Here is a 12,798-nt window from a genome sequence, read left to right as displayed (position 1 = left end):
AACGTCGGCCGATGTGTCGCTCGTATTCGTTTGATCGTTTCGAAGAAGCATTGGAGGTGAACTGTGTGGGAGGAGTCAGAGGCAAGCTACCATTGCCCCCTAGTCATCGGCTTTAGCCTGGGTGGCCAACATCCACCTTTGCCCTGTGCGCGCAGAGGTACCAGTGGCAGAGAGCGGTAGGAAGTGGCATGGGGAGAGATGATGGGAGGAGGCATCAACGGCAGGGTGGCAGGTGGCGGCGCGGTCGCCGTCTTTCCTCCCATACGTTGGCTAGCTCCTCCTGTCAAGTTCTTCATTAGCCCCTCGTGTGGCTGAAATTTTTACATTTTGGTCCTTTTTAAAAACTTATTTTACAAATAGACCCCTGGGAAAACTTAAACCGGAAATGGTCCTTTTTGGGCGCCAGAGTGGCTGGCGCTGTACCCCAACATGGCGGCGCCAGCCACACTGGCGCCGTGCCCGTGCCACCGTGGCACTAGGGCTGTCGTAGAGGTGCTGACTGGGCAGAATGGGGGCGCCAGCCACACTGGCGCTGCCCCTCCTACCACGGCGCCAGCATGGCTGGCGCGCCCCTCCTCTGTGGGCCGACCCCTTAAACCCCGTGGGCCCCACCACCTATCTCCTCCCCACTCCCATTTTCGCCCAAGCACCAGCCCGAGCTGAGCAGCAGCAGCTCTCCCCCTCACCTCCCCACCTCAAATCCACTCCATTTGAACTCGTTTTTCGCGAGATTTTTTGTGGAAATCGAAGAGAAAGGTAGACTCTTTCATTCACCCCTCTTTTTTTTTGTTTTTAGTGGTTGAATTTGTAGATCGGTGGGTAACCCTAGAACCCCTTTTTTACCCAAATTTGTGATTTTTAGCATTTGTTCTTAGGATTGGCTTGTTGTAGTGCTACATGTTTGCAATGTACTTATTGGTGTCACGATTTTTTTAACCATATATGTGGTAATGTTAATTTTTGGATGGTTTGGTTGGATGGATGGATGAAAAATTATGGTTGAGGCATGAAAGTAATTTTAATTTGATGGACTTGATGCTATAGTCTATAGGTTAAACTTTTAACCATTAATTATATGAATGTGAGAAAATTTTGGTTGCATTATATAAATTGATTATAGTTAACTAGAACTAGGTTGGGTTGTATGACGGAGTATTTGTAATATTTCGATGTGTAATGCACTAGTAAACTTGTTGATAGTTGTAGGTGGATTAAATATTTTTTTGGAGTAGTAGCTTTGGGACAATTTAAGTTATGCATTGGTTATAATATGTCGGTTTGGACTACGTTTAGGAATGAAGATTTAATTTTTGTTGCAAAGTTACATTTGATTTTTTGGTGTAGATGGATAGACTTGTTCGTGTTTACTACGGTGGTAGAGTGGTGGAACCTTATGTTGGTGCACATGTTGAGTTTGAGGATATGTCATTGAAGACCATTTTGTTTCCCACCTACCCAACTCTAGATGAACTAAGGTCACGAGTGAAAGAAGTTCTTGGATGGACCGAGGATAATGTGGAGATTCGTTTTTATGGGAGATACGATGTTGGTCAAGGGCATAAGTATATATTAAATGTGATAGGTCAGTTGGAATGGGAAGTTTACTTTGATTTGGTAAAAGAGTCTCAGTTTAGATCTCTAGAGGTGTTAGCATCAAAGTTAGTTCGTACCGTAGAAAATTTGGATCTAAACAAATCTCCTTCTTATCATTACGTTGAGAAGAATTTTGTGACATATTATTCTCGTCGTGGAGGGGGTGCAAGTAAGACTGAGTTGGTACGAGAAGACTTGGAGGGGGAAGGAGAGAAGAAGAGACCTTTGCTTGGAAATGATTTATGGGAGGCAGGACCATCAAAGAGACATTGCGGTAGTGATGATGTGGATGCAGCGAGGGAGATGAAAAGGGAGTTAGTACAAGAGGGGCTTGATCTAAGTGAACATTTGTCGGCGAGTGTTCATTGGTCATCGTACGGAGTCAACCCTGAATACCCGACAGAAGTAGCAGGCCAATATGTGAATCCAGATGATTACTTTGATGTCGAATTGAGTGGTGGTCACGATTCTGTCTCAGTAGAAGTCAATAGAAATGATGTTGACGAGGAGGCAAGTGTTGAGCAATATGATATTGAATTTGCTGAAGACTCTGATGATGACCGTCCATTCCCTCCACTTACTAATAATGACAAGTTAGCATTAGAGGAATGTCGTGCGTTTGAGAAGGTGTTTGGGAGGAAGCCGGACAGCTCTGATTTGTTTCTGGGCAGTTGAGTACCACCTTCCGCACCGTGTCATGCGACAGTTCGGGAAGAAACAAGACTGGCCGGTTGAGGACATCTCAACTGGAGTTGAATTACACAAGTAAATATTTCTTATCTTTGTTTGCTTTCATTGTCAATGTTCAATTTTGTACCATTTAACCCTTGTCGATGCTCACTATTGTTTCATCACCTTCTACTTGTCTAGGTATGACAGGGTGAGAACAAAGAAGGTGAAAGACTGGGGGCTAGAGCATAATAGATACATTGATGAATGGAGGACAGCCGAAAGGAACGACAGGTACATCGAGACTATACACCAAAATCATCTTTTCTCAGAGTACCTTCGTTGGCTGCATAGGACATATAGATTGTTCCTCCGCCCTACTTGGACGGAAGCCGACATAGAGGATGACCGCGACTTCGATGAGGGACGGAATCCCTATGATATCCGGACTAGAGTTGGATATCAAATGGAGCACGCCCCACTTAGAGACAGAGTCGTAAGTTTTCTTGCATTTGTCAAAGTTATTTCCATTTGCACCCTAGACCCTAACATATATCTTCTCACGCTTTCAGTCGAGAGAGCTCCTCAGGAGTGTGAATGAAATGGGGCATGCCCTCCAAGCTCCGAGGGGTGGTGAGGACACGGAGAACACACTCCGCAATGTTTTAGAGGTAAAATTTATTTAGCACTTTGCATTACTTGAGTTATGCCTAACAAACTTCTTTTTTTTTTTGAAATGCAGAAAGTTCGTCAAAGGTGCCGGAAACTTGCAGCAAGATTAGGTTGCAAGTCGGTTGGATTGGACGACGTGTACCAACCGCGGAGACTACCACCACCACTACCTCACTCCGCGCGTCCAAGTACCGCTCGACACTCCATCAGGACAGAAGAGCGTGAAGAAGTTGGTGGCTCGTCGTCGTCACGCATTCCGCAAGGGAGGGGAAAGGGGAAGGCGCCGGCTCCACCTAGCGATGACGATGACGACGACGACGACGAGGATGAGGACTACGTCGCACCAGACGCTGAGGAGATAGACATGTCGCAGCTTCCCGACGCGCCTCAGGGGACGCAACCCACGCAATACAACTTGCGATCCACTCGGGCAGCGAAAAAGAGGTAAAATGAGCTTACCATTCTCAAATGTTATTTGATTTCCCTCATTTTGTTTTTAAAATGTTTTAAACATTGGATTTTCAAATGTAGGTACACTCCGGGCTCGCAAGCTATTCGACGCCAACGGAAGAAGTGATTTGTATGAAGTTAATCTATTTATTGGTAGTATGACATATGTGGTGCACTATGTGATATAAAATGTGATGGACTATGTGAGGACTATGTGATGGACTTTTGACATTGTTTCATGTGTGGAATATAGGATGGACTTTTGGCATTGTTTGATGTGTGGAATATGTGATGGACTTTTGGCATTGTTTGATGTGTGGAATATGTGATGGACTATGTGAGGACTATGTGATGGACTTTTGGCATTGTGATTTGTGCAATTGGAACTTGTTTTAGTCCGTACGAATTTGTGAATTGTGATTTGAATTGCGAACTGTGAATTGGTACATTTGTGCAATATGGATCTTCAATTTGCAGGGAGGCAGAGGGCGGCGCCAACCACCCTAGCGCCGCGGTTGGGGAGGGCGGCGCCAGCCAGTGCCGCGAGGCAGAAGGGTTTCGGGCTGGGGGGAGGGCGGCGCCAACTACCCTGGCGCCGTGGTCCATGAGGGCGGCGCCAGCCGAGGTCCGGAGGCAGAAGGGCTTCGATGGGAGGAGGAGGGGGGCACCAGCCACCCTGGCGCCGCGGTCTGGGGGGGGGGGCGCCAGCCGTTGCCTGGAGGCAGAAGCGAAAATTTTGAGGGGGAGGAGAAAGTTGGTGGGGCCCGCAGAGGAGGGGCGTGCCAGCCATGCTGGCGCCGTGGTATGAGGGGCGGCGCCACTCTGGCTGGCGCCCCTTTCGGCCTAGTCAGCACCTCCACGACAGCCCTATTGCCACGGTGGCACAGGCACGACGCCAGTGTGGCTGGCGCCGCCATGTTGGGGTACGGCGCCAGCCACTCTGGCGTCCCAAAAAGGACCATTTCCGGTTTAAGTTTTTTCAGGGGTCTAGTTGTAAAATAAGTTTTCAAAAAGGACCAAAATGTAAAATTTTCAGCTCGTGTGGCGCCATGCAGCCGCTTTCCACGGCCTTCCTCTGCGTCGTGCTCCGCCCGTAGCAGCACGCTCTCGCGACGACCGCTTCCTCGTGTCTCCTTCCTCTCCGCTGTGGCCCTACGCTTCCTAGACAACGGTGCGATGGTGCTTCCCAGCGAGCACAGCGTTGCCCAACACCTAGAGGCGTAGATGCAAGAGGCGGTCAGGGGACGACAACAGGAGGTGGAGGGTGCCAACGAGGGATATCGAAGTCGACCCCAACGCATTATCCTCCCACTCAAGTGCTGGGCCAAGCTCAACCGACGGCCCACCGAGTAGAGCGCATCAGCAAGGAGGGAGGCGTTTGGGTGGCAAGGGGCGCGAGGAGGAGGCGCTGATGCGAACAGGCGGTGAGGGGTAGAGTATTTCTCTGGAAGGATATTGCCGGTTGCAGCCGAGCTTGAGGGGGTGGTGGCATCATAGGAATTCGTTGCCGACGCCGAGCTGCTCCCTAATCCCCACCTGATGCCAATGAGAAGGAAATGATGGGTAAAAAGGGCGAGCCGTTGTCGTGAGGGAGTAAAATGGTCTCGCCGTCGAGCTAGTTCCTCCACAGCGATCTCATCGTCGCGTGTCGTACCTGCTCGTGACGGACGTTGTGTGACTAACCCTGCACCAGCAGCCGTTCCTAGAGCCCGAAGCAGCAGCAGCTTGCAGCCGAGTGGATCCGGCCGTCGAGTCAGCACTGGCTTTGGCGCGGGTTGGGGGATGAAATGGCTGAGCTAGCTTCTTCCCGCCGGCCGTTGTCCTCACCGCCAGCCGCCAGCCACCGACCTTCTCACCGCTCGCCGCCATCCTCCTCACCGCCTACCGCCCTGGTGAGATGGGAACAGAGCGGAGGGGGGGAGATAAGGGCCATAACACGCGAGTTCCATGTAGGTCCCACGTCGACTTAGCGTTGTTGACTACGATCAACTCGCCACGTTAGACAAAATAAGGAATACTGCTTTCATGGGACCTTCAGTAATCCGGTTTTGTTAGTTAAGGAATAGGTTATATCTAGTATTTCAATTTAGAAACGGAAACTCCATGTCAAATGAGAAATCTAAAGTGAACCTATTCCGAGTATAAATAAGCCTAACATACACCACGCTCCCGTTCTGACCCAACATATATGGGCCGATCGTAATTAGGTGCAGGGGCTGAGCAGGGCTGACAAAGGTAGGCATTACGACTTACGAGCCCTGTCGGTGATATGGGACCGGGAGTATCGTGACCAGAGGCTTGAGGCAGACACAATCGCCCACGTGGCCTGGCACCTTCGGGGACGTCGGGCCCGAGGGTGAGGTGTCCGCCCTCCTCCTGATTTCCCCGAGGGGGGGTCGGGTGACTCCTGCCCCGGCCCCGAGGGCCGAGGCGCCCCGACCCCTTGTGGAGTTAGCGCCATGTGAATGGGTTGGGTGAGCACGGTAAGCCTCACCTAACCACATTTATTGCGGTCTGGTCGAACGTGTCACGCTGCATGCAGCGTAGTGCAGCGCGTTCCTTTATCCGGTCTGTGACCAGTCACAGACCGGTCAGATCACGGGTTAGGTGGCGACTGGCGGTCTGACGCACGCCTTGCCCCATCCCGTCAAGACGAAAGCCTCTAGGCACTCGTCTCAAGCCGGAGCTAGCGTGTAATCTCTTAGAGATGGCACGTTAGCCCTGGTTAGATTTATACCAGGCTTCATCCCAACCATTACAGGCAAGATGCTACATGAAGAAGGGCAAACATGCACGTTGCTAAGCTGACACGTGGTGGACAAGGATGACTGATCTGTGACCGGTCTGACACTGGTCGCGTCATCAACAGACAGCCATAATCCCACGTCGCACCTGTTTCCGGCGGAAGTGGGGGTAGATATGGGCCGTCCCGTCAGAAGGGCACCCGGAGAGCAACCGTACCGATCTCCGTCCATTTATGAAGAGAAGAACAGTCCAGTTTGGAGAGGGAGAGGGGCATGTGGTATCCCCTTGAGATATAAAAGGAGGACCTTGCCCACTTAGATAGGGGGGGACTTTTGGACACAAGGCCTTCTCCAGATCCGATCCCAGAGCGATTGGGGGCTGGTTGACACTTTATTACTTGTTCATACACAAATCCACCAAAACACAGGAGTAGGGTATTACGCTTCCCAGCGGCCCGAACCTGTATACATCGCCCGTGTCTCGCGTTTCCCCCTACCTGGCGCGCCAGATGACGGAGCTCGTGGCTCCTCACCGGGAGACCGCACAGGCCCCCCTTTGCCGGTTCGGCCGGGGGCTTAGGGTGAAATCTCAAGCTCTCTCGGTATGTGGAAAGATCGCCAGCCTCCCTCTCCAAACTGGACTGTTCTTCTCTTCATAAATGGACGGAGATCGGTACGGTTGCTCTCCGGGTGCCCTTCTGAGAAAGGGGCATGTGGTATGCCCTTGAGATATAAAAGGAGGACCTTGCCCACTTAGATAGGGGGGGACTTTTGGACACAAGGCCTTCTCCAGATCCGATCCCAGGCGATCCGCCCGCGGCCTCGTCGCGAGCCGCCCTGGAGGCTGTCGCCTGAGCGTCGCCCGAGGGAGTGGGCCCAAGCGACGCGCCCGCAGCTTTGTCGTGAGCTGCCTCGGAAGACGCCATCGCCTCAGCCTGACGAGCCCGGGCGGCCTCCTCCTTAGCAGCCTCTTCGGCTTGGCGAGCCCGGGCGGCCTCTTCCCGAGCGGTATCCTCTGCATGGCGAGCCCGAGCGGCCTCCCGGGCGGCCTCTTCAGCTTCCCGAAGGCGATCTGCGGCCTCTCGCCGGTCAGATTCTCGCCTCCGTTCCTCTGCGGCCGCCGGATCTTCGGCCTCGGACTGGCCGGACTTGGGATGGCGGGAGGAACGTGACGGGACATCGTTGAAGCAAAAGAAAAAACCAGAAGACGAACAAGATGGGTAAGAGAAAACTTGCTTTTGGGATAAAAGAAAGACGGTCGCAATGAGAGTGGGACGAACCTGCGAGGGGGTCGGTTAAATGACCACCTTGGAGGGGAAATCAGGTTTCCCCGGGATGGTTCCGTCTCCCCCATCTTGCGGAGCCGCTTCTTCTTGCGCTCCCCCTCGGGCTGCGATGTCGGCGCGGCCCCCTCCGGGTGCCGACTGCTGGCACGCACCGCCCCGCCCCCTCGGGGAGGAGATGGGGGAGGTGTTCCTCCCAGCTTCCTCTTCCCCTGGGCGTCGGCAGGGCGGCTGCTCCCCGAGCCCCCGGCGCGGGGCCCAGAAGCACGACCCCCTCCTGGGGTAGATTGTTCCCCCCGGCGGCTCTCGCCCGCGCCGTCGTGGCCCTTAGGAGTTTCCTCCTCTGAGGCCCCGACCCCCATCATAATGGTCAGAATGGAGGCGCGGTCGGGATCGCTGCAGAGGGGGAGGATTCCTTGAGGAATGAGAGACGCCTCCACGGAGCTGAGATTCAGCACCCGTTGGACCACGATCTTGAAGTCCTCGGGAGCCCAATCCCATCTGACTCCCTGGTGGGTCCGCATGTAGTCTTCGGACCCGGTGTACTCCCAGGCGCCCCGGGCGCGCCGTTGGAGCGGCGCAATCCGGCGACGGAGGTAGTCGCCGTACACCATGGCCCCTGTGAGCCCCTGGGATCGCAGGCCCGCCAGGCGGTCGAGGACGGCGTCATAGTCATCCCCCAGATCTACCGGTGCCCGCCAGCTGGAGACCTGCGCCGGGGGCTGACTTGGAAGTCGGAGGCGCGCTTCGTTGGCGAGGGGGGTGTAGAACCAGTCGCTCTTCCAGTCGTCCCACTTCTTGCGGAGGGCGCAGGGGATGTAGCGGTTCAACACCGGCCCCCGCGGCTGGAAGTAGCAGCCACCAACCACCGACGGCGGCGACACCGACTGCACGGTGAAGAACCACCGGAACAGCCGAAGAGATGGGCGCACCCCAATGAACATCTCGCATAGGTGCGCGAAGATGGCCAATGTCATCACTGCATTGGGGGTGAGGTGCGCCATCTGGAGATCGTAGAAATCCAGAACATCCATAAAGAAAGAAGAAAATGGCGGAACCAGCCCTGCCATTGCGAAGGGGAGGAAGAAGACGGACCGCCCCGGGTAGTCTGGTGCCGGGCGTCCCTCGCCCAGCATCACTATCTCCCGGCCGGTGGCAGATTCCGGCATAAAGCGGCGCGGCAGCCCGGCATGCCTCTCGCTCACGATGCGAGAAGGCGGAAGTACGCTTCCGTCGAGCAGAGCGGAACCCCGTGCCATGGCGCCGGAGGAAGGGATGATTGAGAACGAGCGCGTGTGGCGAAGGAAAGGCGCAGCAGAGAAAGAGTTAGGGCTCAAGCAGCGAAGGCAAGGGGAATAATGGCGAAAGGAAGGGAGCAAATCCTTTCCTCGGTGTCTTTATACCCTTGCCATCGCTGTGCCTGGCTCCTCGTTTCTCGCGCCCACTATCTCGCTCCCTCGTTTCTCACTATCTCGCTCCCTCGTTTCTCGTGCCCACGCTTCCACTAATCCCATTCGCCCGCTTGCGGCGCATGAGGTGGATATGCGGTTGTGGCAGTCGAGATAGATCGTATCGTGCGCGCGTTAATTACGCTCGCCGACCGAAGCGACGTTACCATATCTCCAGGCGAAGCAAATCGGCTCACCCAGATTCGTACGCCGCTCAAGTAATGTGGCAGTCTCGAAGAGACCGCCCATTATGGACAGCCAAGTCACCATTACCGATGTGCATGGTTTGAGACCGTTGGGTTTCTGCCCAACCATGGAGACCGGTCCCACCTGTCACCAGGCTTTAGGAGTGGCGTCACGCCCGACCGCTTCCCTTGAGAAGGGCGATCGCCCTGGCATAACGCCGGGGGCTACTGTCGGTGATATGGGACCGGGAGTATCGTGACCAGAGGCTTGAGGCAGACACAATCGCCCACGTGGCCTGGCACCTTCGGGGACGTCGGGCCCGAGGGTGAGGTGTCCGCCCTCCTCCTGATTTCCCCGAGGGGGGGTCGGGTGACTCCTGCCCCGGCCCCGAGGGCCGAGGCGCCCCGACCCCTTGTGGAGTTAGCGCCACGTGAATGGGTTGGGTGAACACGGTAAGCCTCACCTAACCACATTTATTGCGGTCTGGTCGAACGTGTCACGCTGCATGCAGCGTAGTGCAGCGCGTTCCTTTATCCGGTCTGTGACCAGTCACAGACCGGTCAGATCACGGGTTAGGTGGCGACTGGCGGTCTGACGCACGCCTTGCCCCATCCCGTCAAGACGAAAGCCTCTAGGCACTCGTCTCAAGCCGGAGCTAGCGTGTAATCTCTTAGAGATGGCACGTTAGCCCTGGTTAGATTTATACCAGGCTTCATCCCAACCATTACAGGCAAGATGCTACATGAAGAAGGGCAAACATGCACGTTGCTAAGCTGACACGTGGTGGACAAGGATGACTGATCTGTGACCGGTCTGACACTGGTCGCGTCATCAACAGACAGCCATAATCCCACGTCGCACCTGTTTCCGGCGGAAGTGGGGGTAGATATGGGCCGTCCCGTCAGAAGGGCACCCGGAGAGCAACCGTACCGATCTCCGTCCATTTATGAAGAGAAGAACAGTCCAGTTTGGAGAGGGAGAGGGGCATGTGGTATCCCCTTGAGATATAAAAGGAGGACCTTGCCCACTTAGATAGGGGGGGACTTTTGGACACAAGGCCTTCTCCAGATCCGATCCCAGAGCGATTGGGGGCTGGTTGACACTTTATTACTTGTTCATACACAAATCCACCAAAACACAGGAGTAGGGTATTACGCTTCCCAGCGGCCCGAACCTGTATACATCGCCCGTGTCTCGCGTTTCTTCCTAGCTGGCGATCTTTCCACATACCGAGAGAGCTTGAGATTTCACCCTAAGCCCCCGGCCGAACCGGCAAAGGGGGGCCTGTGCGGTCTCCCGGTGAGGAGCCACGAGCTCCGTCAAGCCCGCATGCAGTGGCTGACCTAGAAAAAATATTATTGGTCCAATACAGTACATACTAAGGCTGGTGAGAAAACACCTCGTTTTCCGCGCGCACGCTTCCCAAACTACTAAACGGTGTTTTTTTCAAAAATTTTCTATAGGAAAAGTTGATTTAAAAAATCATATTAATCTATTTTTGAAATTTAAAATAGTTAATGCTCAATTAATCATGCACTAATTGCTCACCTCGTTTTGCGTATCTCCTTCTCCTCAAACTCACCCTTAAGTATTTAATTATGGAAAAATACATCGAAGGTCACTCATCTTGTCACCCAATTACAAAATCATCCTTGAACTACAAAACCGGATACAACTTATCCCCCAACTTACAAAACCAGTGCAAACTAGGTCCTTCGGTGGTATTGTCTTTGGATTTGGGTGACGTGGCGTCTACGTGGCTTCTTTGACTAGGCCTTTATTCCATGGGTATTGACGTGACGCTTACGTGGTAATTCAAGTCGAAAAAAAATAAAAATAGTGGGGCCCATGTACCAGTTACACTAGAAAATAAAAAAAAATGATGGGTCCATGTGGGACCCACATGCCATCCTAGTATTCACATGACACCGGACGGAGCGGTGGGGACAGCGGCGCCGCGGCGGGGAGGCCCAGGGCGCAGCAAAGGGCGCGGGCGGCAGCAACTGACGGCGCCGTGGAGGAGGGCGTCGGCGGCAGCGCAGAGGAGATGGGCATCGGCACCGGCAAAGAGGAGATGGTCGTCATCGCCGGCGAGGTGGGGGAGGCGGAGGAGGGGAAGGGAAAGGGTGGCAGCGGCGGCATGGCACGAGGCGGCGACAAAAGAGGTTGGGCCCCATAGGCTAGCTCACAACGAGGCATCAGAGGGGCCACTGGCGCGGAAGAGGGAAGCCCCGCCCCGGCCATGGCAGCGGCGGCGGCGCAGCCGCCGCAGAAGGAGGCTACCGGCGCGCCACCTCCACCAACCGCACCCGCACCTCCGTCGTTGACAGCCTCCACAAGAACTCCACGACTCCTGCAGCACGCGATCCAGATGGCCGCAACGAGGTGCTCGGCGTGGTGGCCGAGATCCAGGAGCGGCACAGCGCGCCTCCGCCTCCATATGGTCGACGTCGACTGTCGCCCGCCGCCTCCGTCGCCTCTCCACACACGGCTCCGCCCCCACCACCCCGCGCATCCTCGCTCACCTCGTCGTCGCCGGGGTCCACGCCGGTGACCTCGGGGACCGCTTCCATGTCAGTGTGAGCGTCCAGTGGTCGCGGCGATGGCGGCGGGCGTCCGTTGGCCACCGGCCGCGCCGTGCGCCTCCAGTCTCCTCCAGCTGCCGCCCGTCTTCTCCTCGAACATCCGACCCAGGCGCAGCGGCCTGCTCCCGCGTCGCAGCCGCCACCTCGTCACCCACCGCCGCGTCGCCGGCCGTCGGACCTCCTCCTCTCCCGCCTCGCCCCAGCGACCTCCTCCCACCCGTCGGCCGGCCAGCAGAGAGGAGAAAAGTGAGAGAGAGAGAGAGAGGGGGAAGGGAGAGAGAGGGTGATGACATGGCATACTGATATGGGGGCTCACGCTGACTCAGTCGCCATGTTACATAAAATTATAGTCAAAACCACCAAAGAAACTAAAGTGAACGGTTTTATAAATTGAGGGATATCATATATCCAGTTTTATAGTCGGAGATGATTTTATAATAACTCGATGATAACAAGTTGAGAGGGACCTTTTATGTACTTTTTCCTTTAATTATCGATTGATAGGGTCGCGACGATGCCACGAGGGAGTCGCATGCGACGATCCCTCGATTCGCTTGGCCAGGCCGGCGAGACGACGCAAACCACAGCGGAGTAAACTGAGATGTTGAGAAAACGTTAGACAAAGATCGATGTGGCAGAGCCGCAGAGGTGTCAACTACCCAGAGGCCAGAACTACCTCAACGGATTACATGCAGTACTAGGAAACGATCCAAAATCAATCCCACAAAAATCATCCCTCTATAAAAAGGTCGTGATGGAAAGGTAAACGGGTTTGGGTTGTAAACACACCTGAACGAGTCGAAACAATCTACTGCGAAGGTGGGAATATAGTGTCATTGGATAAAGTGGGTTCTTTACAAGGCCCAGCTAGTCTAGCTAGTACAGAAAGACTTGGAATCACCAAAATTGAACGTCATAAACATCTCAAAAAACCAAAAAAGCAAACCTTAACGACACGAAATTTGTTCTAAGCCATGGAATATAATTATATAAAGAAGAATGTTGGCATGTGGCAACAATGGATCACGAACGGAAACAGCATTGACAAGATGATCAACACCCTGTAAGGTCTGAAACTCTGAATAGCTGATTCTCACTGCTATAGGAAACCGTCACTGTGCAGGTACACAACAGAAAGCATGCCTTAAAAATAGTTCTACAGGTTCAG

At 54.2% G+C, this 12,798-nt stretch overlaps 1 protein-coding gene across 1 annotated transcript; it reads left to right on the top strand.

Moving 5' to 3' along the window:
- The first annotated feature begins 928 nt into the window (after window positions 1-928).
- On the top strand, window positions 929-11,628 carry LOC136355478 (uncharacterized). The gene is made up of 6 exons (XM_066308080.1): window positions 929-2,358; window positions 2,464-2,758; window positions 2,835-2,933; window positions 3,005-3,220; window positions 10,961-11,140; window positions 11,248-11,628. Exons 1-6 carry the CDS (start codon window positions 2,291-2,293, stop codon window positions 11,626-11,628), a joined length of 1,239 nt encoding a protein of 412 aa, XP_066164177.1. The 5' UTR covers window positions 929-2,290.
- The last annotated feature ends 1,170 nt before the right edge of the window (window positions 11,629-12,798 follow it).

The sequence above is a fragment of the Oryza sativa genome, chromosome 1, assembly GCF_034140825.1.
Source record: "Oryza sativa Japonica Group chromosome 1, ASM3414082v1".
In the NCBI taxonomy this organism is placed as follows: Eukaryota; Viridiplantae; Streptophyta; class Magnoliopsida; order Poales; family Poaceae; genus Oryza; species Oryza sativa.
Note: the sequence above shows the minus strand (reverse complement) of the source record. Positions and strands in the feature narration are given on the sequence as shown.

What these genes read in the sequence shown, in the direction of transcription:
- LOC136355478 (XM_066308080.1), top strand. Translation starts at nt 2,291, where the DNA reads ATGCGACAGTTCGGGAAGAAACAAGACTGGCCGGTTGAGGACATCTCA. An exon ending in CCCCACTTAGAGACAGAGTC is followed by an intron (nt 2,759 to 2,834) that starts GTAAGTTTTCTT and finishes TCACGCTTTCAG; the next exon opens with TCGAGAGAGCTCCTCAGGAG. An exon ending in CACTCCGCAATGTTTTAGAG is followed by an intron (nt 2,934 to 3,004) that starts GTAAAATTTATT and finishes TTTGAAATGCAG; the next exon opens with AAAGTTCGTCAAAGGTGCCG.